The sequence below is a fragment of the Rousettus aegyptiacus genome, unplaced genomic scaffold (genome assembly GCF_014176215.1).
Source record: "Rousettus aegyptiacus isolate mRouAeg1 unplaced genomic scaffold, mRouAeg1.p scaffold_m13_p_8, whole genome shotgun sequence".
In the NCBI taxonomy this organism is placed as follows: domain Eukaryota; kingdom Metazoa; phylum Chordata; class Mammalia; order Chiroptera; family Pteropodidae; genus Rousettus; species Rousettus aegyptiacus.
In genome coordinates, this window is record NW_023416311.1 from 5140953 (window position 1) to 5165592 (window position 24640).

A 24640-nucleotide genomic window follows, 5' to 3' on the forward strand; every position below is an offset into this window, starting at 1 on the left:
AAGCCAGTGACCTCCCAGCTGCACTCTGTCCAAGCTCTTAATCCCCTATAACAGAGATCAACAAACTATGGCCCTCGGGCCAAACCCAGCCAGTCACATGTTTTCTGTCAATAAAGTTTTATTGGAACAAAGCCGTGTCCATTCCTGTAGGTACTACCATCTAGAGCTGTTTTCCCTGCACGAGGGCAGAGCCGAGTAGTTGCCGTAGAGACCATATGGCGCCTTAAGTATTTGCTGTCTGGCCTTTTACAGGAAGTCGCCCAATCTCTGCTCTGCCGTCCCTTCTCCCAGTCCCCATCCCGTCACCCAGTTCTGTTTTCCTCTTGGCATCTGTCACTAAGATGATGCCATGTATTTGCGTGTTTACTTGACCAATGCCTGTCTTCCTTCCTACTAGAATATAAAGTTCTGTGAGAGTGAGGACTTTGCCTTTTTTTTTTTTTTTTTGATTCACTATATGCCCAGAACCTAGACCACTGCCTGGCACATAACAGGTACTTTCTACGTTTTTGTTAAGTGAGTAAATGATTTTGTTACCCGCAAAGACAAAATAAGAGACTATAATTACAGCAGGTATGAATTAGACCAGCTACAAATACATGAACACTTCCTACTTCGAAGCCTTGAGACTTGAAAAAGCCTATCATAGTAAACTAAGGAACCATTTTCCAACAACTAAATTAGGAAAAAACTCTAGCACTCAATGCTGGTAATGCTGTATGATGGTAGGTAGCTACAAACCCTGTAGAAAGCAATAAGGTACTTTGTGTCAAAAGCCATAACAATGTTCACTCAATAGACTTGGTATCCCCACTCTTAAGAATTTAAAAAAAAAAAAATCAGCAGTAGCAGAGATTTGTTTTTGTTTTTGTTTTGCATAAAGGGGTTTTCTGTTTTATTACCTGAAAAATACTGTAACAAGCTAACTGCCCAACAATTGGTGTACACAGCCAATAACCATGATCATTATGAAAACTCAGTGGAGTCACACAGAAAAAGGATTATGACAAATGAAAGAAATCAAATGAAAATGAGAATACATATTATGGTTCCGAGTAGGAAAACTACTTATGAACAAGGACCAGGAGAGAGCAAGAAATAATGGAAATGCCTATTATGTGTGGTGGAGATGCTGGCTGCTCATCAGATTTGGACCTTCCTTCCTCCTGGACATGCAAACAACCAGACTTCCCAGCAGGCCTTGCACCTTGGTGGGGCCATATGCCTGAGTCCATGCATGAAACGGGAATGGAAATGATGTGCCACGCCCTGCTCTGGCCCATAAAATCCTACCAGGCAAGCTTCACCATGCCATATCTCTAAGGTGACCTTGGAAGCCCTGTGCTGGAGATGGTAGACTCTCTGAGCACGTGCTCCAAATGACTGTGCATGATACAAACCTACGTCTCCCCGTTCCACCTAGAACCGTGCTTAACCGTAACATGAGTCAGAAATAAATTGCCGTGCATGTGCCATTCGGTCTGGGCCTATTTGTTAGAGCAGGTTAGCTGCCCCTAACTGATTCCCTGATAAAATGTCTGGCACTTAAGAGCTCACACGTTAGAGTCAGAAAGACTTGAGTTCAAGTCCCAGCGACACCACTTACTACGTGATCCCAGTACTTAACTGCTCTGAGCCTCAGTTTCCTCATCAGTTTGTTTTGAGAATCAAATGGGAAAATTAAAAAAGCCTTAGTATTGTACCTAAGATGAAGAAGGGGGCGTGGCCAACGGGACAAGTGTCCCTGAAGCCAGCTGCATCCCGCCATTCCTTGGACTCGGGAGACACGTGCCCAAGCTAGCTGGAGCTGGGTTTTTAACCCTCGCAAACAAGATTGCAAACCAGTTCAACACTGCTCCAAGCATTAATGTCTCTCTCAACCCATCACCCGGGGAGAGGTGGTCCAGCCTGGGTAAACCCAGGGAAAGGCTAGCTCACCCCTAGGCAGGCTTAGGATAGAGCCAGTGGGCAGTTACTGGCCCAACGTCCTCTGCACCTGAGTGGCAGAACCACGTCCCAAAACCAGGAAGACCCACAAAGCAGCCTTTCCCAAGCCATGGCCCCATCCCTGGTGCCCACTCAGGTCAGGCTACCCTGTCTTCCTGGACAGAGAAGTCACAGATGAGCAGGCAGTGGTTAGTGGGCTGTGCCCAGGCTGAAAACATTTCCAGATGGCATCTCTAAAAGGCCCTCAAAGCCAGCAGAGGCTAAGTCATGCCCAAGAGGCCAGAGGCCCAATATGGTAGGGATGGTTCAGAGTCCTGATGAACGAGGCCTTGCAGTGCCCTCCTCCTGTGCCAGCTGGCCATCACTCGAGGGGTCCGGAGCAGCAGGTGGGTAGCGCCATGCCAGGCAGGGGTAATGAGCAGGGCTCCAGGCTCAATCTCACACACACACATACACACAAACACACGCACGCATGCACGCACACGACCCCACACATGAATGCATGCATACACAGAGAACTGCCTTCACACTTCACACACACATACACTCCATCCAACGCAACACCTGCTGCTGACAATAGCACAGACAACGGGGCCACCACAGTGTGCCATGGAGCAAGCCCTGGAGTCTGGGCCCGCGTTTTTTGCATGTGTCAGGGGGATAAAGACATTTGACAACACCCTTGAGTTGCATCCCCCACAGGGTCCCTGCCTACAGACTCCACCAAACCTGCCTCATGCACATGGTCCCCACAAACCCTTCCGCCCTGGCTCCCCAAGCATCAGTCACTGTCCCAGCAACTGCAGAGAGTGCTAGAGCTGTAACAGCAGGACACGGACGGCCGGAGAAGGACAGAAGCACAGCCAGAGACGGGATGGGGGGCCTGGGGGTTCCTAAGGGGCGGCTCTCAGGAGAAGAGAAGTGAGGGCCACAGGAAGCAGAGCGGAGAGCCAAGTGAGAATGTGGTCTCCAGCGTCCGGCCTCGGCCTGAGCCCACGGGAATGCTGGCACCCAGGCTGCACCCCTGCGAGGCAGGGGCCAGCAATTCCTACTGCCGAATCAGGCATCGGGCCACGGCATCCTCTCCCGGGTCAGGTGGCTCTCATCCGGAGAGGGCCGTTCTCCGGAGAAGGGGACAGCTGTGAGCTCTCGGCAGCAGGCACTCAGAGCAGCAGCGGAAAGGGGCGCTGGCCAGGTAAAGGCGATCCGGGTAGGACCCTGGCAGTGTCTGCATCAGGGCAGACCAATGGAAGGAAAGGGAGAATCCATCCCTACTCGTTTTGACAGCTTTCAAAATGCTGAACATTTGTCATGGCATGGGCCCTGACCAATCAGAATGACACTGTGATCAACCCCACGGCTAGCTGTAAAATACGGGCACAGCCACCCCAGTGGGGATCAGCTGAATGTCAACCCCCCCTCTTCCAGGAGATTATGCTATGACTCGAACCCTGCAGCTGTTGCTCCATGAGCATCATTTCACGGGACCCTCGCAACTGCCTGTAACGCCACCATTATCCCCATTTCACTGCAAACAGCCTAGGGTTCAGGGACATTAAACAGTTCTCCTAAAGTCACACGATCCAGTAAATAACAGAGGCAGGGCCTGCACTCAGACCTTTCCGGCTCCAGAGCCAAGGAAATTTTTCCACTCTGTCTCGCTGGCTTGAAAGAGATCAAAAAAGAAAACAAGCAAAAGCAGCCCTGCTGCCAAGAGACACGAGGGTCCCTCGGTGATGCCGGGATCACGATTCCATCATGTTCAGAGGGGAATGAAAGGGACAGGAAACAAGCAAGGTGTGATCCGCTGTCATGTCGGGAGACGCTCTTTCCAGAGAAATGTACGTTTCACAGAATCAATATGCTCTGAAGCCTCGGAAAGCCGATGAAGACATGCAGCCCTGACCCGTGCTACGAGAGGCGGTAGCAATTAAAACAAATCCTCTGATGCAATTAGGTCATAAACATTCAATATTAATGATCCATTTCACTCCCAAAGCAGCAAGCTGTGTGCTCTGTTGTCAAAAGCCCGACTTGTCCCAAAATGAGATTTCTCACCCTTCCTGCTAAGGATGATGACAGAACTTGTGTCCCCAAGCCAGGGATCGGCAAACTTTTTCTGTAAAGGGCAAGATGGATAGTAAGTATTTTGTAAGCCATACGATCTCTGTGATAACCACTCAGCTTATGCCCCTATCTCCCCCACCTCATGGGCCACGTCCTGTCTGTCTCCTTGGAGGCCATCCTCTGAAGGCTGAACTGTCCCCCGCAGAGCCTGCTTGGCCTCTTTGCTGTTCTTCAGACTCAAGAAACCTATGCAATCTCTGCCCCCTCCGCCTGACGGCTCTTCTTCCAGACCTTTGCATAACTGGCTCAACGTCACCTCCTCAGAGTGGCCTTCCCTGACACCAATCACCCTCTGCCACATTGCCCTGTTCATTTTTATTTTTTTTAACGCTTATCAAATATCCAAGAAACTCTCATTTACTTGTCCGCTGCCCCCTCTCTTCCATCAGCACTACGTGTCAGGAGAGTCAAGGCCTGGCTGTGTGTCCTCAACACTCAGTCTGCAGAGCAGCGCCTGGCAAAGGCCAGACGCTCGGTTAATGCTTGTTGAGTGAATGAATGACTCCTCACAAAGATCAACCTTTAACACAGCACCTACTAGATGAGTTGCCAGCAAACTTTTTCTAGAATGGGCCAGAGAATAAATATCGTAAGCTGCGTAGGCCATACAGTTTTTGCACAACTCCTCACCACTGCCATCGTAGGCAAAAACAAGCATGGACAATCTGTAAACAAGTGGGCGTGGCTGTGTTCCCACGACACTTTATTTATGAAAACAGGTGGCAGGAGAGATCCGGCCCGAGGGCCACGGTTTGCTGACCCTGTACACAACCAGTGCAAGTCTTATGTCTTCACATGTGAACAGTTCTTTGCCATCGTAACTGAGTATCGAGCATCACTTAGGCGAGGCATTCGTGAAACTGAGAGGGAAGCGGCATTTTTAGTAGGCAGCAGAATGTTCTTTTTCCATCTTGCTGCCCGCCTCAGCCCATGAAAAGCAGCAAGAGAGGCCCACCCCGAGTCCTCAGCAGCTGTTTGCCACGGCTCCCGCTCGGCTCAACAAACAGCAACAGGATGAAAACGCCGCAGCTGTCTGCTACCCTCCTCCTGCCAGCTGCCTCCCCTGCAGAGACCAGACCAGCCTCTGGAGGCATCGATTCTGCACAGATTCGGGGACTCCTTGTTCCAATGCAGTCCTCGACTTCACAAAACCCTCAAATTCCAAAAAGCAACTGCAAGATGGGCTGCTGTTTCATCCACAGAGTGGAACAGTGAAAAAATTCCCTCATCCAAAAGACATGTAAATCAGCGGCACCTTGAACAATCCCAGGTGTACGGTGTAGTCACGATATTCGTGACCCAACCACAATCCCACCACTGTATCGTGAAGCATAAACACTTGCTCCGACAGAGAAGGGCACAGGAAGAGGGCTATATCGTACCTTCCTGGAAAGGAGCCTCCGGGCCTTAGCACACAGTAGGCCCACGGGAACATGAGTCTCTTCCCTCTTCTAGGCGTGTCATGATAATATCATGGTCATTTTTTGCTAACGGAAAGGAAAAGCCAGGAATGGTGGGTGACTTTGAGCAGGCTTTGTCACGTTCTATAGGGAGTGGAGCTGACTTCTATCGGTTTTGCCCACCCAGGTCCACTAGTAGTTCCTTAGAAAATGCAGCGTCCGGGTCACAGGAGCTACCCATGGCACGGCCATAGGGTGGCTCGGGTCTGGCCAGGCCCCATGAGACTGCAGTTCGCCCATCACCCTCCCCAGGCCTGGCACCTGGTGCTGCGAGATCGAAGCCCTCCTTCGGCTGAGCCTGCAAACTGGGATGGGGTGAGGCCCGATGCTGTGGGTGACGGAAGCAGAACAAACCGGCAAAGGCCAAGAGCCAGTGTGCCCAAAACTCTGCTCCCAGGTACCTCTCATCATCTCCACTTTTGTGGATGTGTGCCCAGCGTCTGCCCCTGCCCCTGCCTCAGGCAGAGCAGTGACTGAGCAAACAGCTCTGGGCCTGGTTTACATGGCTGTCAGTTTCTAGCAAAGTGGTCTTTCAGAGCTGATCCCGGAGAGCTGGCGTGGGGCCTCGAAGGAGGAAAGAACAAGGCCGACTCACAAAGGGGAGCAGAGCCAGGAGACTGCGATGACCCTGGACCCAGCCATGGATACAGCCAGGCCCTCGACTGCTCAGTTATGTCCTCGGTGAAATGCCCTGTTTTTCTTAAGCTAGTTGGAGTTGAGTTTCTATTAGTCAAACTAAAAGAGCCTTGACTAACACACGAGTAGACATGCACCACTTTGCCGGGAGGCTCGCAGCCCGTCCATTCACATTACAGACATTTACGGGTAACTGTTCCAGTTACCTAACGTTGGATGACGAGTTACCCCAAAACGCAGAGACCTAACACAACCACATACTATACTCACAGAGTCTGCGGGTTAGAGTTTGGGAAGAGCCCCGCTGCGGAGTACTCACTGGGCGTCTCGGAAGCGGCGGCAGTCCGGGGCAGTGGGGCTGCAGTCATCCAGAGGCTGGCCTGGGGCCAGCAGGCTGTCGGCACGGGCCTCGGCTCCGCGGGGCTGCCCGAGCATCCTCACTGCAGCCAGCCGCGCACCCCCTGCTTCAGGAGCCAAAGTGGGAAGTGCAACGCCTTCTGTGACTTAGCCGGAGAGGTCACACATCCTCACTCATGTCTGCCGTATTTCATTAATCACACAGGGCCAGCCCTGATTCAATGTGGGAGGGACCAGGCAGGGCAATGTCAATCACTGGGGACCATCTCGAGGCTGGTACCTGTCCCAAACACCACCCCGCACATGCAAGGGACTGGAAACCAGAGGACGCCCAGTGAACGTTCACTCAGCCTAGACCAAGCAGAATGCAACGGTGCCCACTGTGTCCCCCAAACCCTTCCCGACTCTGCTCTTCAGGTTCATCCAGCTTTGAAGGACAATCTTGCCTACCAAAGGGACTGGATTTAAGCGTTTAGTCACCTAGCTCTTTGAAAGGTCCTCTGTCGTCAAGACCCTTCCCATGACCCGACCCTCCATTGCACAGATGGCTACACGTCACTCTGCCTTTACTGACTTCATCACAGCTTATGCCCAGGTCTCCTGCACACGACATCCACTTTCTAAACCCCTGAGTCATCCCCAGACAACCTGGCATGTAACCACATTGTCTCATTTTGTACAGCAGGGGCCATAATGCCTAGTGGTTAGGACCTGGGTTCAAATCCCAGCTCTGCCACTCGGTGCTGCGAGATCTTTACATCTCAGTTTCCTCGCTATCAAATGGGACTGAAGGGACATACAAATCCTAAGGTCGTGACTGTCTGACTGCTCGTGCCCGAGAGGGCTCGGCACTGGGCCCGCCACACGGTACCCGCTCCCGGAAGGCTGGTCTCCCCTGCTGGTCTCTGGACTCAGGAGGGTGACCACTTAGGCCCGATTTCAAGAACCTTCTCGCCTCACAACTAGACCGTCAGAGTTAGGCACAGGCACCGCCTCTGCCCTCTGCCTCTCTTGCAGCCGCCGGCCCCTCCCACCTACACACGCGCATGCTCACGCCCACCTGCAGCCAGCCCATCCCGTCACCTCCGACAATGCTTGCTGGTTGGTCGATAAAATTCAAAACTCGAAAACCCAGAAGAGACGACTAAGGTAAAGCCAGCATCTTAGAGAGACGCTTCCGTAAAGATCTGTAGGCGTGTCTGCGTTGAGAGTTTACGGTCCCTTTAATAAGCAAAGATGCGCAAGTGACAAGAGTTCTTTAAAAAGCATTTTAGACGTTTTTAAAATTTTTCTCAGGGAGGGAAAAAAAATCTGTCATGTAACTTTCGCCCCAATCAAAGTCCTGAACACCATTAACACTGAGACCTCACAGGGGGATCGGACTTGTCCTGAGACGGCCAGAAAACGAAGCAAGCAACACAACAGGGCAGGCCCGACTTCCGAATGTTCGCGAAACATGCAGCCTCCTTCCAGGAACGGAGCCCACGTCCCAGCGACACCAACGGTGACCCGGAGCCAGCGACGGGGGCACACTGCCACTTACTGGCAGCCTCCGGAACTGGACGGATCGTCCTGACATTTAGTTGTATCTTTCACAAGCTCTTAACCTTTACACCTGTCAATAAAAAGCCCCATTAACATTTAAAAGGGATGTGACTGCGTGTCCACTTGGAAGAACAGTAAGAAAACATTCCGCAAAAACAGATTATGTAACTCGGCTGTCCCAGATCTCCAAGAGTTTACTTCCTTCCATGGTAAAAAAAAAAAAAAAAAAAACGGTGAAATGGCAAACAGCCCAGCAGCCGCTAGACGGACACAGCAAGCCTGCACCTGGCCACCGAGAGCCGGGAACCCTCACGCTCGCCTCCTGCTCTGGCGTTACCCCCTGCACGACCTCCTGCCCTGTTTTTGCTCTCTCCACTCACTACCCTTCAGACTCGGCACGAAGGTCACATCCACGAAGCTTCCCTAAGCCCTCCGGTGGGAACGCGCCTCTGCTCGGTGCCCCCACGGCCACTTCAGCTTCCTCCACCAGGGGACCCTCAGCTGCCTGCACTGCCCTTGTCTGCTCACTGGCTGGCCTTCTGCCCAACAATGGGGTGCGCGCTCCGCGGAGGCAGACACGGTGTGACCTCTGTGCAGGCACCACTCACGGCTTACAGAACGCCCACGGCGTGTCAAGCATGGGGACACCGGGAACAAGTGTCGTCTACTCTACCCCCCTCCACACACGTCCCCAGTGCCTGTCCTCTGTGGTGCTCAACAGATGCTGGATGGATGTGTACCCTCCTTCGACACAACTGATTACTCCCTACGGGGAAAGGCATTAACGCCGCTCAAATGCTGTGAATTTCTGTGGATCCCTCGCGCAAACCAGCGGCCTTCAGGCCTTACCCATCCGAAACACACGTTTTGTATGGCCAAAAACACCAGGTTTTCAAAACACTGAATGCTGCTCATGTTTAAAACTTGGAAGATTTCGCATAAAACGCTATCTTTCTGGCTTCTCCAGAAACATGAGCACGCACTTCTGCGGTCCCAGTGAGCTAGAGAAACCGGCTCCTGGGGACAGGGCGGGGATGTTTTGTTTTGCCGTGAGCACCGCCCCCCTCCCCCCCCACACACAGTCACTGTGTATCACCAAGTCTTTGCCGAGGACTTTCTTGTCCTGGCCCTTCACTCAGGACCTGCGTGCCCTACTGCAGGCATCTCAGTCTGGGAGCCTGGCACTATGTCGCTGTCGTCCAAGGAGTACGTGAGACGAGCTACAGCACAGACGAACGGGTAACTTTATTGATTTTGCCCCTCGCACGCCCTCCTGGCAGCGGACACACACTGCCGTCTCCGGCACGGCCCTTGGATGCAAAGGGACGACGGAGAACGTGACTCCAACAGGTATTTCACGGGAGGCCCCAAACCCACGCTTGCTAGAATTCCTCTCTCAGATGAATGCTGCAGAGCAAGGACTACGTTCCCACACCATCGGCACAGCTTCAATACCTCTCTGACAAAAAATAATAATAATAATAATAAGTTATCTTCGACTCAGACAATAAACTGTGCTCAGCAGAGTGACGGGAGGGTCTGTTGGTCGCACTGCACTGGCGGGCCGGGCACGTGGCAGGACGGGCGCAGGGGCGAGGGGCACGGCGCTGTGGCCCGTCCCCGGTGGGGCTTCACCGCCCCTCCTCCTCACGTCCGCCTTGTCTTCTGTTTCTTGGCTTGTCTCTTCGCATCTTCTGGGCCGCTGCTGTCGGACGCTGTCTGGCCGAGAGCCCGGACGCCCTGCAGCCGACTTGTCAACTGCAACAGCAAGGGAATGAGCTGGAAAGAAAGGCAGAGGGTGAGAGGGAGAGGAAGGCCAGGAGACTTCTGCCCCATGGGCACCAGAACCCCACCGTCGGCTCACCTCCTTCCCCAGGCCCCGTCGCCACCGCGTGCTAACGGGAGGACCTCAGCTCCAAGTGAGGCAGCTCGCACTAGGGACTCAGCAGAGACAGGCTGGCCCTGTGAGCAACTCATCGCCAGGAGCGGGGGTCCCTGACCCCCAGGCCATGGATCAGTACCAGTCCATGGCCTGTTAGGAAACGGACCGCATAGCAGGTGAGTAGAGGGCAAGTGAGTGAAGCTTCATGTGCATCTGCAGCCGCTCCCCAGGGCTGGCCTCACTGCCTCAGCTCCACCTCGGATCGTCAGGCGTTAGATTCTCACAGGAGCACCAGTCCCTGCTGCCAGAAAGGCTGGGGACCACTGCCTGGCAATAACCAAGATTTAAGGGTCAGGAGATGCTACGCGATACTTATGGCCTCGACAGGACGGCAGGGTCTGCACTCGGGGACTTCGCAGTCCCTTCCAACCCTAAAATGTCCTTTCTATGGCACTGGACAGTATTCTCTGTCACTGCACAGCTGCGAGGGACCGCTCGCTGACACGTCCGCCTTCACGCGATTCCCGGAGTCCCTACCTTATCGTGGTTGTAGCCAGCCAGCAGGACGAGCAGCGTCAGAGGCAGGGCGATGTAGGAACCCTGCGCGATGTCTTGCTCGGGCAGCTTCCTCTGTGAACACCAAGAGCAACGTCACTCGTCTGCCACCCACTACTGCGCAGCCGTGACCCACCAGCCTTCCCGACTGGCTACCCCAGACGCCAGGCGACCCCACGCGACCCGAGCTCTGCCTCTCCGAAGCCAGCAACTAGGGCAACTCGAACAGATTTTCAGATGACGCGCCCTCTGCTACCCAAACTCATGTCCTGCTCTGACACTCAGAAACGGCGGCCGTCACACGGTGCTCCTCGGCCCCCCAAGGTCCGCTGTCTACACCGAGGACCTCACACACTGTGGAGAGCAGGGAGGTCCTATGGTCAAGAAGGAAAGAGTTCACTGAGTCCCAGATGCGCACTGTCCCAGGCTCAGGCACATCGTGACGAATGGGCCAGTCTCCAAGATTACGCCTAGCGAGACAGAGCACCTGCTACTTGTATCCCAGTGGCCATTCACATTTTCTTCCAAAAGAGCCCTCACCTTTCACTTGGGCCAATCAGAACACAGGCCACATGTCTGTTCTTTTTTAGTATGTCTAATACGAGATTCAGTAAGGTCCACACACGGCAACTAGCTGATACACTGAGTGAATTTCTTTTAAACCACAGGTATGATCCGTACAATTTTTTTTCTCTTGCAATCTGTCATATAAGTCAGGTTCCGGATTGCTGACCTGCAGTTTCCCACAACCTTTATTGTGTGGTATCCATTACATGCTGCTGCGTCCTCTCTAATTGTCCTATAAACTGGCAGCTGGCTCTAGGAATCTGGGCGGGTCAGGCATCATGTGACTCCGGGAGGACCACAACGCCACCAATCACAACACAGTAGCCAAGCGGTACCACCTTCCTCCCCAAAAAGTCACACCTGAGCCACAGGCCTAAACAATTCCACCCCCCTCATCGCCAGTTTCGTCCTCAAAGGCACGAAGACATCGGGCTGGGACAAGTAGACACGCACCTGGGGAAACCCGGGATGCAGGACCCAGGATGCTGCAGGGCCCACACCGAGGCCCCTGTAAACAGCCGACCTCCCTCTCCCCAAACCTCGGGCGCAGAGAGTGTGAATCTGCCTTCTCCCGCCAGCCCCACGGGGTTTTCCTTACCGTGGGATTAAAAATCAAGGTGATGTGCTTATGGTAGCCCACTGCGGTGAAAGAAACTTGAGGCAAAACGTAGTCGTACTGGGACCTGGGGAGCGTGGAGTCCAGAAGCACGACGTAATTCTGTGCACGAGCAAGAAGTCGTTTCATAAAGGGCAGTCTGGGCAAAGCAAATGAAAACTAAAACCTCACGTGTAGCTGTGATGTGAAGGACTTTATGTTTTAAATGAAATCCCCACGTTTACACATCTAAACCTAAGTCGCTAACTACAGAGTAATAAACCTCATTGGGCTATTCTGTCAGTGAAGGCGGTGTGTCCCCAACGTCCCTGAGACTGTGTCTTCTGATATAGCTTACGAGGCCTGTGGCACTTTTTATGAGCATGTTCAACTACGACAATTATGGCCCTTTGAGGACCTGGCTTTATGAAACACTAGACGTTCTAACGAGCCAGTACGGAGGAGGGAAGTACATGATCAAACTGGGGAAGACGGTTTGCGATCCAAAACGAGGGTGACTTTGCAAGGACGACACTTCAGGGACTCGTTAACTGGCGCACCGTAAGAACATAGCGTCTCTGGAAAGGTCCCAGTGACGGTCACAGCCCTGCGTGCTGAGCCCAAGTGCCAGGCCAACGCCTGCTCTGCTCTCAGCCACCAGCAAGACTGGGGTGACCACCCAGACTTACAGATGGGGGGTGCGAGGCCTGGAGGATTTGACAGTGACTTGCCCATGGTCACTAAGCTAGCAAGGTGCCGAGCACGCTTGGAACCCAGGTGAGGTCTGACCCCAGAGCCCAAACTGCGTAAGGAATGTATTTCAGAGGGCATCTCCAGAAATGGGGAGGAACCCCCAAATTCCATCACAACCTATTTCATTACTGTATAGCCACGTCAAGCCGAGAAAGGACATAGTGTATCATTCCTCATTCCCGTGGCAGGTGGTGAGAAGCCGGGAGAGGGAAAGTCACACAACAGGCCCACTCCTGACATCCCCAGGCTAAGTCCTCCAGAGAGGAATCGAATTCTTTGCAAAGGTCGCTCCCACCAGGCCGACTACAACAGTTTGCTCTGTTCAGTTCGAATTGATAATAAACATTCTATAATCAGTAAATGATGTCTGACATTAGAGACCTGGTTAAATCAATTATGGTGTTTCCGATGTTATGGACTATCGTGCAAACATTAAAAATCACGTTATAGATGATTTAATGATAGAGAAAAGATTTGTGACGCAGTCTTCAATGAAGAGCGTGCCTTACAAAATAACTGTACAGCACAGTCCCAGCTCTGAATTATTCACATAAACACATCTGTATATTTATACTTATACGTGTGCACGCACTGAGAAAAGACCAACAGGTGCCTATCAACGCCTCGACAGTGGTTACTTCTGGAGCGTGGGGTTGTGTCTGATTTCCTTCCCTGAGTCTCCTTCCATGAATGTGTGTTATTTTTGTAAGTGGAAAAACAGTGATTAAGAAAAAACTCATCACTAACTGAACCCGACCGCCTTTGATTCTGAGAGGACGACATCACCCACGTCTACGGAGTGGGATTTAGGGAGAAAATGAGAGAACGGTGCTTCCTGAAACGAGAGTGGAGCCGAAACGAGGACAGAAGCGAGAATGGCGCCCTGGCCGTCACCTGGCCGTTACCTGGCCGTCTCTGAGCAGCGGTGGGAAGTGGAAGAAGAGGGACTGGCCGAGCGAGACCGTCTGAACCGGGTTGTCGAGGTTTTCGCTCTTGTAGAGCTTTACCTGGAGAGCAAAACAAAGCAGGATGGCCTCGTGAACGGAAACACGCCGAGCCTCTCATCTTGGACGTCCTCGGGACAGCTGATCTCCCGGGGGAAGGGTCGTGGAAGCGTGGATGTGTGAGCGAGATACCGTCCTCAACCTTCCACGGCTCCGGAAGCGCAAGACGTGACAGATTCTGACGACTTACGTTAACACTCAAAACGGAAATGATGCTAAAACGAACAGCTTCTAACATATCTATAGTATGCCAGGCATGCAACCAGTGCCTTAGATATACTGTCACCAATCCTGGCTATGACTATTATCACTCAGAGAACCTGTGTCGCCTAAGGTCACCTAATTTATACGTGGTGGAGCCTGAGACTCAACCCACATCACCGAGGGTCTCGCCTCCCAGGCCCTGCCTCTCCGTATGCTGCAATCTTAACTCCACGAGCATTCATTAAACCTGAAGCGCGTTCCCATTTTGCCTTTGGGTCTCCGGGCCGCTTCCAGAAGCAGTTTAGTGCTTGTCTCTGGCCCTTCTCTCTCTCCGGCCTGGGGCTACTGGCCATTCTCACACCGGATGTGATGGGGCATGATGGTGCTGACTGATGCTACTGCTGGAGGTCCATCCTGCACCCCCCACAGGAGAGTGCCAGAGCCGCCCCTCCCGGGGGCCCACGCTGACACTGTCTACACAACACACAAGTCAGGAAGAGTTTTCCTAAAACAAAAGTCACAGGAAAAACTGGAGGCGGAAACCCATGGGTCCCATCAAAGACCACGTCTGAGTTCTTTTCACCTGTACGTGTTCTAAGTAAATGTGAATTCACTGCCTACTTTAAAAATCAGGTGACTTTGAAAAACCCTAACTGCCAGATTCTCTGGAAAATTGGAAAGTGATCTTAACCCTGGGCCAGAAGGCAAACACAGCAGCAAACGGAGCGGAGTGGCACCGTCCCCTCCCATCTGCCCCCCTGGGACGGGACATGGCTTCTCCAGTGTGCCCCACACCCACCCGGCCCTCCTCACTCTCTGAGCTTGCCTGGCTGGCCCACAGAGGGAGCATGCCCGCAACCCCTGAACTGAAGGGCAGGGCGGAGGTGAGTTAAAACCTAAGTGCACATTCTCACCCAAGCCCAACACTCTGCGGTCCATGATTCTGAGTCCCTCTGAAAATTCCACTCCTGCGGCAATTCATTAACATCTTTCAAAAGGTCGCAGGGCACTGTACAACACTTCTGCATTAATCACTGACATGGACGTCTTGTTAGAGCTTGAAAAGACCTCAAGAGGTCACTGAGTCCAACTCCCTGGTTTTAGGAGGGAGGGATGGAACCGAGGTCCGTGGGAATGAAGTGACAGCCCAAGGCGGCAAGGTGAGTAACCGCCGGTGACTAGTGACAGCCCAGACCATCTGGGTTTTGGTCCACTGCCCACCACCTCCACCCCAGACAGAATTTAAACAGTCAGGAGGAACTCTCCCTTAAAATGGTCTGTTTTAGACTCCAGGTCGTATTGATCACTCATTAGGCTCCTACTACAATCCTTCCAAAGACATACACTGTCAGCAGAATGGTGGTCTGACACTGGATGGCCTTCCTCGCCCGCAGTCGGCACTCATTCCCCCAGACACATGCCGGGATGGAAGCTTCTTAAATCTCAACCTCAACCCTCAGCGTCCCCACCTACAGGACCCGAAAGCCAGTGCTAGACAGGCCCGGACATCCTGCTCCAACTCGCCTCAGAGCGACTATTGTCACCTTAAAAAGCTGGCCTTGTCTACGGCCATGCCACCCTGAACAAGCCTGACCCTATCTGATCTCGGAAGCTAAGCAGGGTCGGCCCTGGTTAGTACTTGGATGGGCGACTACCTAGGAAGACCAGGTGCTGCAGGCATAAAAAATAAAAAAATAAGGGACCGTAAGCTGACAAGGTCCTTGCAATCTGTGAGATCAAGCAAGGGTTGCCTCGCCTAAAAAAAATGAAAATAAAAATAAACTGGCCTTACCCATAACGTAGGAAGATACTCGGAGGAAGTGATCACATTGCCACTTAAATCAAACTGATTAATCTGCCGGAAAACTATGATGTTTACATCGTCTATGTCGTTATTCCCGACCTAGAAAGAGAAGGAACGCTGGTACCGAGGAAGCCGGAGGAGGATCTGCTGCTCCAGCTGTGGCATCCCAGGGGCTGTTTCAGAACGAACCTCGCTGCTTCTATTAGGAGAGCCAAGTTCACTACAGAAGCAGCCCAAGTCCAAGGTCACAAACCCAGGCATTTTGACAAGCACAGCGTTTATTTTCTTAGTTTTAATTACTTGCCACCGTTTAAACACTTTTCATATTCAAAAAAAGCCAGACTTTCCAGCTTCCCTTGAAAAAAGACGGAGATGTTTTCACTTGGCCACAATCAGCAGGAGCTGAGCCACGTCTGCCCCGTCTGGGTGAGCGTGTGCTCTCCTGTTTGTCACTCGTTCGCACCTGACGGGCCGCAGTCCACACGACTGCTTGTGATCCTGGCCTAAGTCACCCCGGCAAGGAAATATAAAATTGTAAAACGTAGCCATCACGGCCATCGAAAACGCCAGATGCCACAAAGATGTCAGGAAAGCCCACTTGCTAGGCCCAATAGTCCTGAATGGTTCACCATCTCCCTCCCTAACGTAATGCCACCTAATAAGGCCGCCAAGAGGCAGCCCCTTTTGTCCCACCCAAGTCCCCCAGTGTAGCAAGTGAGAGTTATTCCTTGGAGAAAAGCTTCCCTTTAAATGATTCCCAGCCACTTCCTGTGACCTGGAGGGCTGCCTCTTTAGGGATCAATTAGCTAAGATATTATCTGAAATCTCAAGACTCCGCTGACCAAATGGTAAAAACAAGGTCATGTGAATGAACACAGGGAAGCAGCATTAAGCCCACGTCCTCTTTTTCACACTCCCTTGACTGGAAATGCTACTTGTGCCTTAAGATCCTTCGCTTGCCGAATGATGATCAGAGCTTGCGGGGGAAGTGGGGAAATGATAGTTCAGATGCCTTCTCTGGATGCATGACAGCCATGCTGTTCATTAAAAAACCCCACGTAAGATGCTGCTTGGGAAGATGACACTGTTCTAAGAGGACCCTTAATTAGGATTTGAAGATCCCCCAAAACAGATGCAAGGCAGTCAGCCAGAGGAGCACCAAAGGACTCGGATCGGGGACGCGTCACACCCGGTGCGCTGGGGAATTTCACGCCTTACCGCAACCAGCCGGTGGTGGGGGAGCGCCCGTTCGATGTGATCGTTGCCTTCCGCCTTGAGCTGAACGTGGTACACGCACCCCGGCTGCAAACAAACGCAGAGAAAGGCTCGCCTCACGTGACCTGGTCTGGGCCTGTTCTGACCGCAGGCCCTGACCAGGACGGGAGCGTTGCTGCCCCACCTCAGTCCCCAGTCGGCAGGGCCCATCGACCTTCTGAGGAGTTCCTTTAAAAAGCACCGTGATGAAAACACATTTATCTGACGTTCTGCAATTCCTCCAATCCCCATTTCTTCTACCCAAGGAAAACTAAATGTGGTTGCTCATTCCAAGCATGATATGCTCTTATTCTGAGACAATTCTTCTTTCGTTGCTGTCCAACCCTTCCTCTCTGTGTACGTGCATCAAATGATATCTGGAATGACACTCCCAAATGCTTACCGCGGATTTTATTTCCAGGAAGCGAGATTTCAGGTTTCTTCCTTTTTAAAAAATTTTCTTCTTTATACTTTTTATTCCATTACTCTAATTTACACAGGCATATATCATGTTTGCCAAAAAAGTTACCACTCTAAAACTTTTCTTTTGACATTGTACACATGGAGAATGTACATATATTAACTCAAATAATTTCTGGCAGATGACAGTATTTTTTTCTAAGAAAGCCAGCATATGATGACAATTTTCCAAGAGATGGAAGTAAATTGCATCAAAGGAATGAGGTTTTTGGTTTGTTTTTCATACTGCTGCATGGGCTAGTGGCAGCTCTGATAGAGAGGGATGAGTTCAAAAGAAAATCTCTAGAAGACTGAAAATCAAGCCATAATTCAAAGTAAGGCTTTAGTATAAACAAACTCACTTTTTGTAAATTTCTGGATTATTTTTTCTTACACACTTATTTAAAGAAAATATCTGTATCTTACCCCAAAGGATAATAGATCACTTATATTAGGCTGGGTTTAAAAAAAAAAACAAAAAACTTTCAAAACAACCAATTTCTGATCACCAGCAGCACAGCTGGGTTCATAGGTGTGTCTATACGCACCTGAGAAGGGAGAACCCTGAGAATGTGAATGTGACCGTTTATTTTTAAACGAGCATGGATAATGCGGGGCTGGTCTCCTAAAATAATGTGCACTGTGATCGTGCCCACTGCAGACAGAGCGGCCTCAGAAACGGCACCCACTCTGCACCACACGGGGCAATTCCAGGTGGTATTTTTTCCCTCTTTCAAAAGTTTATCTTTTTGGACCTGTTGCTTAAACTACTTTATAATGAGCACATGGTACCTTCACAAAGGCTAAGAAGTTGTTATTTTTTTAAAAAATGAGATTGTATGATCACCAATGGACATACTAATTCGCTTTACAGCTCAGTTAGGAAAGGCGGCGTTGGGTTCGGGGCGACACATGAAGGAAAGGAGACAGGGCTGCAGGAGCTGGGAAGTGGCGCTGGCCCTGGCCCGGGCGGGGGCCCAGGCGGGGGCCGCTCCCATCCTCGCTGGCCCCACCCCTCACTCGCGGCCGACTGCATCCCTTGGCAACAGCACCTGGTGGTGGAGCTTCTCACTGCCCAGAAAGCCCAAATGAACAAATGGACCCCACCCGGGATCCAAATCCTTAGGAAATCCTCAACAAGGGTCCTCTGGAGACTGGCAAACTCACACCCCAAATGCCGATGAGAAGCGACTAACGCTATTCCTCCAGAACCTGTGGCTTGCCACAAGGAGGTGACTCTAAAAAATCCCGAAAGCGTTAATGAATTAACACCTGTTAGGAGGAGGAGGCAAGTGTTGGGAGCATCAGCACAAACGGAAACCAGCTGAGGTGGCAGAGAAAACTCTGCTCAGTTTAACTAAACAAGATGTTACGGTGGTAAGTTCAGAAGAACATGCCTGGGCCAGCAAGACACAGGCGGCGGGGCACAGAGGAGGTGGCGCAGAACTGGCGTTCCTGCCCCCGCGAGAGCGAGGCGAGCCAAGAACACGGGGCTGGGCCGAAGGCAGAACCAGAGCGGCGCCTCCCGGGCCCCTTCTCGTGCTGTCGCCACCCCAGGGTGGGAAAGCCGCAGGCAAAAGCCCCACGCTCCGGTTCCAGCGAGGGCCGCCTCGGGAGGGCGCTGCTCCTCCTTTCTGACCATTTACTGACCATTTCCAGGCGCCACTCTGTTTGTCGTACGTGTGTTCACTCACCGAACACTCACGCTGTTCTGTAAGGCAGACATTATGCTCGTCCTCATTTTACAGATGACCACACAGACACGGAAAGGATAAAAAGCTTGCCTGAACTCATCCGGCTAAGACATAGCGGGAGCAGGGTTCGAACTCAGGCAGAGTAGAGCAGGAAGGCGTCTGTGTGGCCAACGAAGGACAAAATTGCAAAGGCTGGGCTTGCACTAAACACGTGAGACGGCGAGGCTGGTGCTAAGGACCTGTCGCCTGTCCCTGGGCCCTGGCTGCGGCCAGCACGCAGCAGAACAACACCCAGGCCGCCAGCTGCCCCTCCCGTTCCCTGCCCAAGCACTGCCTCGAGGCAGGAACAGGGGCCTGGAGGGCACAGAGCGCAGCGGGTGGGCAGGGCTCCCGCAGGGCTCCCGCAGGGCAGAGGCCAGCAGGGCAGAGGCCGGAGCGGGGGGAGCCTCGGGTCACCTGGATGACTCTGATGAGAACACTCCACAGAGGGGGAGTGGCGGGCGGAGCCCACCGGGTCGGTGTGCTCCAGCTGGACCAGACCCAAGTCCATCCTCCTCCTCCAGCCCGACCGCTCCTGGCTCTCCAGGCAACCTTCCAACCTGCATTCCAGGTACCCCAGCATCAGACACTGGGGGTGCCCTGGACACTGGAGTATTCTCATCTTTTGGAAAGGACAGTGCCGCCCTTACGTGTCTCAATAAAACGGTGCACTGGTGTGCACCTCTGCTCACGTGATTTGGGCAAACAGCAGTCCACTGCCAAGAGATGCATGAGTGTCTCTGCGGTCAGCTAAGGATATGCCATTTGTGAACCTGAAAGGCTGGGGACCCAACCCCAAATCCAAGTGGCCCTGTCCAGCAGGTGCCATGCAACCCTCTCTCTCTCTCTCTCTCTCTCTCTCTGTCTCTCTCTCTCTCTCTCTCTCACCATTTCAGTGCACACCGAGCGTCTGATTAACGAGCAAATGAATGAATGCACACAGTACGAAAAGCCCCCACGACACGCGTCCCGGGCCTCACCAACAAGCCGCGCAATCTGAACTTCCCCTCCTCATCCGTCACGGTGTCCTCTCCGTAGATGGCGCAGTCGTGCTGTCCCACTGCCTCCACAGCGACGCCCTGCTCTGGCTCCCCGTTCAGGGAAGAGATCGTGCCGTAGCAACTGGAGTGACGAGAGGAGAGACGGAACCTGACGCCCCCGCAGTCTTCCGAAGCACACAAAGGGTTTCGGGCAAAGCGGCCTGCATCTACCAACGACTTCCGGTGCAAAACGGCTCCGCGGAGAACTGTGCCCCTGTGACCCACGCGACTAAGGTCTAGCTGTGTCACCCACAAACGGAGCCAAGCTCGAGCCGGCCAGGAGGATGCCATCAATTTCTAGTCTCATACATTTTAAGGGACACGCAGAAAACTGTAATTTTAAAAGGCTAAGCTTTATTTTATTCCATTTTACTTTACTTTTGTAAAGCTTTATTTTAAATAATGAAATAGTCGATAAAATGGAAATAAATCACTTTTTCTTTTATGATACATATTCAGTTGAAAATGGGCCATTTTTCTAAACCTACTCCTGATTAATCTCCACCTCAAGTGGTTTTATATGTATGTACAAATATATGTGTGTGAGTCTTTGAATATAAATATACATACAACTTACACACACACACACACACTAGTATTTGTATAAACCATCTCTGGAAGAATTCAGAAACACTGGAAAACCAGAGTAACTGGGAGACAGGACAGGAGGGAAATTTTACATTATATACTCTTTTAACATTTTGAAGTTTTAATCAAGTGAACGTATTTCCTCCTTTTAACAATTTAATCCATGTTTCCAACTTTTCTAACAAATGAAACTTTTAAGCAACTACAAAGGCTCTCGCAGGCCAATCTCAAAGCGGTCGAAAACCTGTGGACCTCGCATCTTACCCTCCTGGCCTCCCGAAGAAAAGCAGTACGAAGGCGGGCCTGAGCATCCAGACAACAGGGGCCCGGGGTGATGCAGCCCAGCCCTGGACATGGGGCGCGGGCCGGGGCTGCCTACCTGTAGGCCGTCCGGTACCCGGTGATGGTGATCTTCAGGTTCTGCCCCTCCTGCACCTCGATCATTTGGGAGGATGGCTCGAACCGGAATTCTTTCATCATGGGTTTAAAGTAATACTGCCCAGGGCTCTGCCAAGAGACAACCACACTGAGCCTCTGCGTCCACATCGAGGTCTGGCTTAAAAGCGGGCGACTGAAGTCACGATGGACCGGAATTATGCCACAAGGGCTGCAGGGCGTCCCAGACGACAGAAATGGTACCTCTACCTCTCCCGCAGTTACAGGAACAGCAATTACAACCCTAACAATAGCCGCTGTCATCCTCATGCGCCTCAGAACTCAGAGATAAAAATCATCTTTGAATGTTAGAAATGAAGAAACTGAGGCTCAGAAAGGCCAGGCAACTTGCCTGACATGACACAGCCAGTGTAAGTAGCAGAGGGACGACTTGAACTTGGGTGTGCATGACTGCACAGCACGTGGTCATTTGGATACACTGCACCGCCTGTCTGTGACGTCCCTACGACAGCCACTTTATTCCCAGGACTGACGAGATGGACAATTAATGCGCACCTCCTGAGCCCTCACCAGCCAGGGGCTCAGACTACATCTGGAATAAAAAATTGGTGCTATCCGCCACTGTATGGAGCGTGCTTTGCAAAAGAAACACAAGCTAACCGCCAACCAAGACTCGTCATTATAAACGACATCCTATGGTAAAGCGAAGGGACGCCTGAGACAGGAGCCGGTGTGGTCAGTGTCATTAATTACATTGTCTTTGTGACAAGTGGGTGACCAGAAAACAAGAAGCGCGTGCGGAAGGGAACAGGAATCAGCAGCATTAAGTTCCTGTGAGAGCAACATTCTGATTACGTTTAGGCCCCTGAGCAGCTTCGAACGCTCCACGCCGCTGTGCTGTTCTCACGCTGTCAAGCAGGCAGCGCGGCCGTCACCCACGCCGCGCCCCTGCTCCCTCGTGGGGAAGGCGGGCAGGAGCTCGGTTACAGGACACCTTACCAGGTTTGAGAACGTCAGAATGCCATTGTCTTGCGTCAAGAGGTTGGAACGAAACATGCCGCCGCTGAGGGATAAGAGGACCCCGGGGAGAGGCTGGTCATCTTCGGCTTTGATCTGGCAGTGAGAAAGGGACACCAGGGTGAACTTAACTCGTGCTAGCCAAGAAGACACTTCACAAGTCAAGAGGTAATCCTCACGGGTTGTTTCTCCTTCGTTGTTATTCGCTGGGGGAACAAAGGGTCCGTTCTGCACCCCAGGATCACTGACGGTCACAGGTGTGCAGCCTCCCAGCACGCGAAGCTTAGAAACGTCGCAGGGGAGCGGGGGACCGATGGCACCCACGTGCCACGCACGCTGTCTCCCCTCGGCCTCGCGTGCTGGCCGTCCCTGTGTCCTCACCCACAGAGGATCTGCGTCACTGTTTGGCGGCTGCCCGGCATTCTAAAGCAGAGGCCGGCAAACCATCTTCGCGATGGAAGAGGAGACACGACCGAAAGGTTCGCGACCCCATGAAAGGTTCTCGCCTCCTGGATCTGAACAGTCAACTCCTAGCAGTAGAACCGCTGGGTGTGTGTACTTTAAATTCAGAGAGATGCCATCAAATTGAACTCCAAAGCGGCGATAACCATGTCGTCCATGCACGGGAAAATGCACGCTCTCTAAAACATGGATGTTGTCTTAATTTTTGCAAATGTAACCCCAAACCCAGTGTTTTGATGGCAACTTTCTTTGCATTTCTCAGTCACTACCAAAGTTGAGCTTTTCTTCTATGTTTATCAGTCACGTGTATTAATGCTGTGAATCGCCTTTTCATCTTCTTTGTTCATCTTTTCTCAACTGGGTTTTTTCCTTATCGACTTTAGAATTTCTTTATAAATTGGGGATATTATTTAGGGTATAAATATTCCTTCTTGGTCTGACCATCTTTCAATGTGGCAGAAAATACAGTCTGCAACACAGAATTTTAATTTTTTATGTGAAATAATCTGCCATTTTCTTTTGTCCTCCAGACTTAAAATATTTATACTCAAGCATCTCTAGGCTTACTCTGTACATCTCAAAGCATGCTTCTTCCCAAGAAGAACAGAGGGAAAAAAAAGAGACATCGAACAGCAGAGTAAATGTTCTGTGTCCTACGTTAAGAAAGCAAGCTTAAAACACTTCCCAAAAGGCATGTAAACACGCTAAAGTAACAGACGTCCAAGTTATGCCGGTGAAAGAAGCCAGAGGGAAAAAAAGAGGACGACCTGTATGATTCCGTTTATGTAAAACTCGAGAAAATGCAAGACCACCTCTGAGGGCAAAAAGCATCGATTCAGCGGGGTGGGGTGAGAGGGATGGAGTACCAGGGCCACAAGGAAACTCCGGAGGGTGACATATGTGTTCACTACTTTGACTGTGGTGATGTTTTCATATATCCAATCTATGCTAATATTACATCAAATTATACACTTTATGTGAAGTTTATTGTATGTCAATCACACCCCAATAAAATGCTTTTTAAAAACATGTAGTGTTACCTCAAAGCTTACTCCAGCCAAGGCATAAGCCTTAAAGTCCCCGATGGTCCCTTCCACCGCGGTCAAAACGTACCCCTCCTTCTGTGAGGACACAGTATATTCCAGGTCACTGTGCAGGGGCCCAACACTGAACAAAAGAGAGCAAATGCTAGAGATGGCTCTGTCCAAATCCTGGAGGAAGCATCACCTACCCCAAGGAAAAGAGGCTCCCCAACTGGCCTCGAGCAAGTATTTCTTAATCACAGGCTTACCTATAGGCACCTTTGTCATCAGTAAAGACTGTGATCAGGGGTGAACTCGCTCCCTTTTCACTGATGACAATCTCGACTCCTTCCAACTCTGGGTGGATCTGGCCTTCGAGGAATAAGCCTGCTTTACCATGGATCTCGATCAGCTTCCCTGGGCAGCTTTCTAAAAACGAGAGAAGCAAACAGAAGAATGTGACAGTGGAGGGAAGGGAGCCTTCTTTCTGGCTGGGGGCCTCCCATTAAAGATGGGCCTGGATCTGAGCTATCTGAAGCTGGCCTCCAAACGAGGCGGGTTAGTCAATCGGAAACCTCAATAACTAGAAGTGGCCCAAGCCTGTCCATCCTCAAAAGGCCCTGTTCAACTGTCAAGGCTGTTAGCAGGCAAGCCTAACAGCCCCGGCTGGGTTTTCACGGCCCCTCTCCCTCGGCTCTCACATGCCTTTCCAGTGGACAAGAGGCCGTACTGCTCGACTTCAGGGAACCCAAGGGAGATGTGCCCCAAACACGCTGCCCGTGGGAAAACCAGGCTCTTCAACACACACTGCTTTCAAACATGACCCACACAAACGCCCAAGGTTTAATGAACCCATAATGCTAGAAAAAACTATGGGTAGCCAAAAGGCGAAGGCTCCTGAAGTAAGCAATTCTCATCATCCAGCCCTAAAAAGACCCTCCCATCACCCCCAACAAAAAATACAAACGTCAGGAACATTTGGACACAGGAAGTCTAACGTTCACGTTTCAGCAACTGATGGTTTTGCTTTTTACCCACCTCTGGTGTCAACCTGGTAATGTCAAGAAAACCAAGTCCTTCTCCAAAAAAGATCACCCCCTTCTAACAGCGAAAGTTCCTTTTATTGATTTCATTCACTCGCTCATTCACTTATTCATTCATCAAAGTAACATCTACGTCCCAAAGGGGATTTCAGGTGCCTTACGAAGACGGTTCCATTGTAACAACAGTGCG

General features: G+C 51.5%; 1 protein-coding gene and 1 pseudogene across 1 annotated transcript in view; one reads left to right on the plus strand and one right to left on the minus strand.

The window, feature by feature from the left end:
- Positions 1-9293: 9293 nt before the first annotated feature.
- Positions 9294-24640, minus strand: part of LOC107516845 (nodal modulator 1) — a 48265-nt gene continuing 32918 nt past the window's right edge. Inside the window, exons 21-31 of the mRNA XM_016157006.2 lie at positions 23677-23836; positions 23426-23552; positions 21906-22019; positions 20890-21017; positions 19863-20004; positions 16655-16738; positions 15425-15535; positions 13330-13431; positions 11675-11794; positions 10492-10584; positions 9294-9851 (exon numbers count right to left, since the gene is read on the minus strand). Of these exons, the coding sequence (XP_016012492.1) occupies positions 9720-9851; positions 10492-10584; positions 11675-11794; positions 13330-13431; positions 15425-15535; positions 16655-16738; positions 19863-20004; positions 20890-21017; positions 21906-22019; positions 23426-23552; positions 23677-23836 (1313 nt within the window). The 3' untranslated portion in view covers positions 9294-9719. The remainder of the gene's footprint in view (positions 9852-10491; positions 10585-11674; positions 11795-13329; positions 13432-15424; positions 15536-16654; positions 16739-19862; positions 20005-20889; positions 21018-21905; positions 22020-23425; positions 23553-23676; positions 23837-24640) is intronic.
- On the plus strand, positions 15194-15312 carry LOC118607321 (annotated as a pseudogene).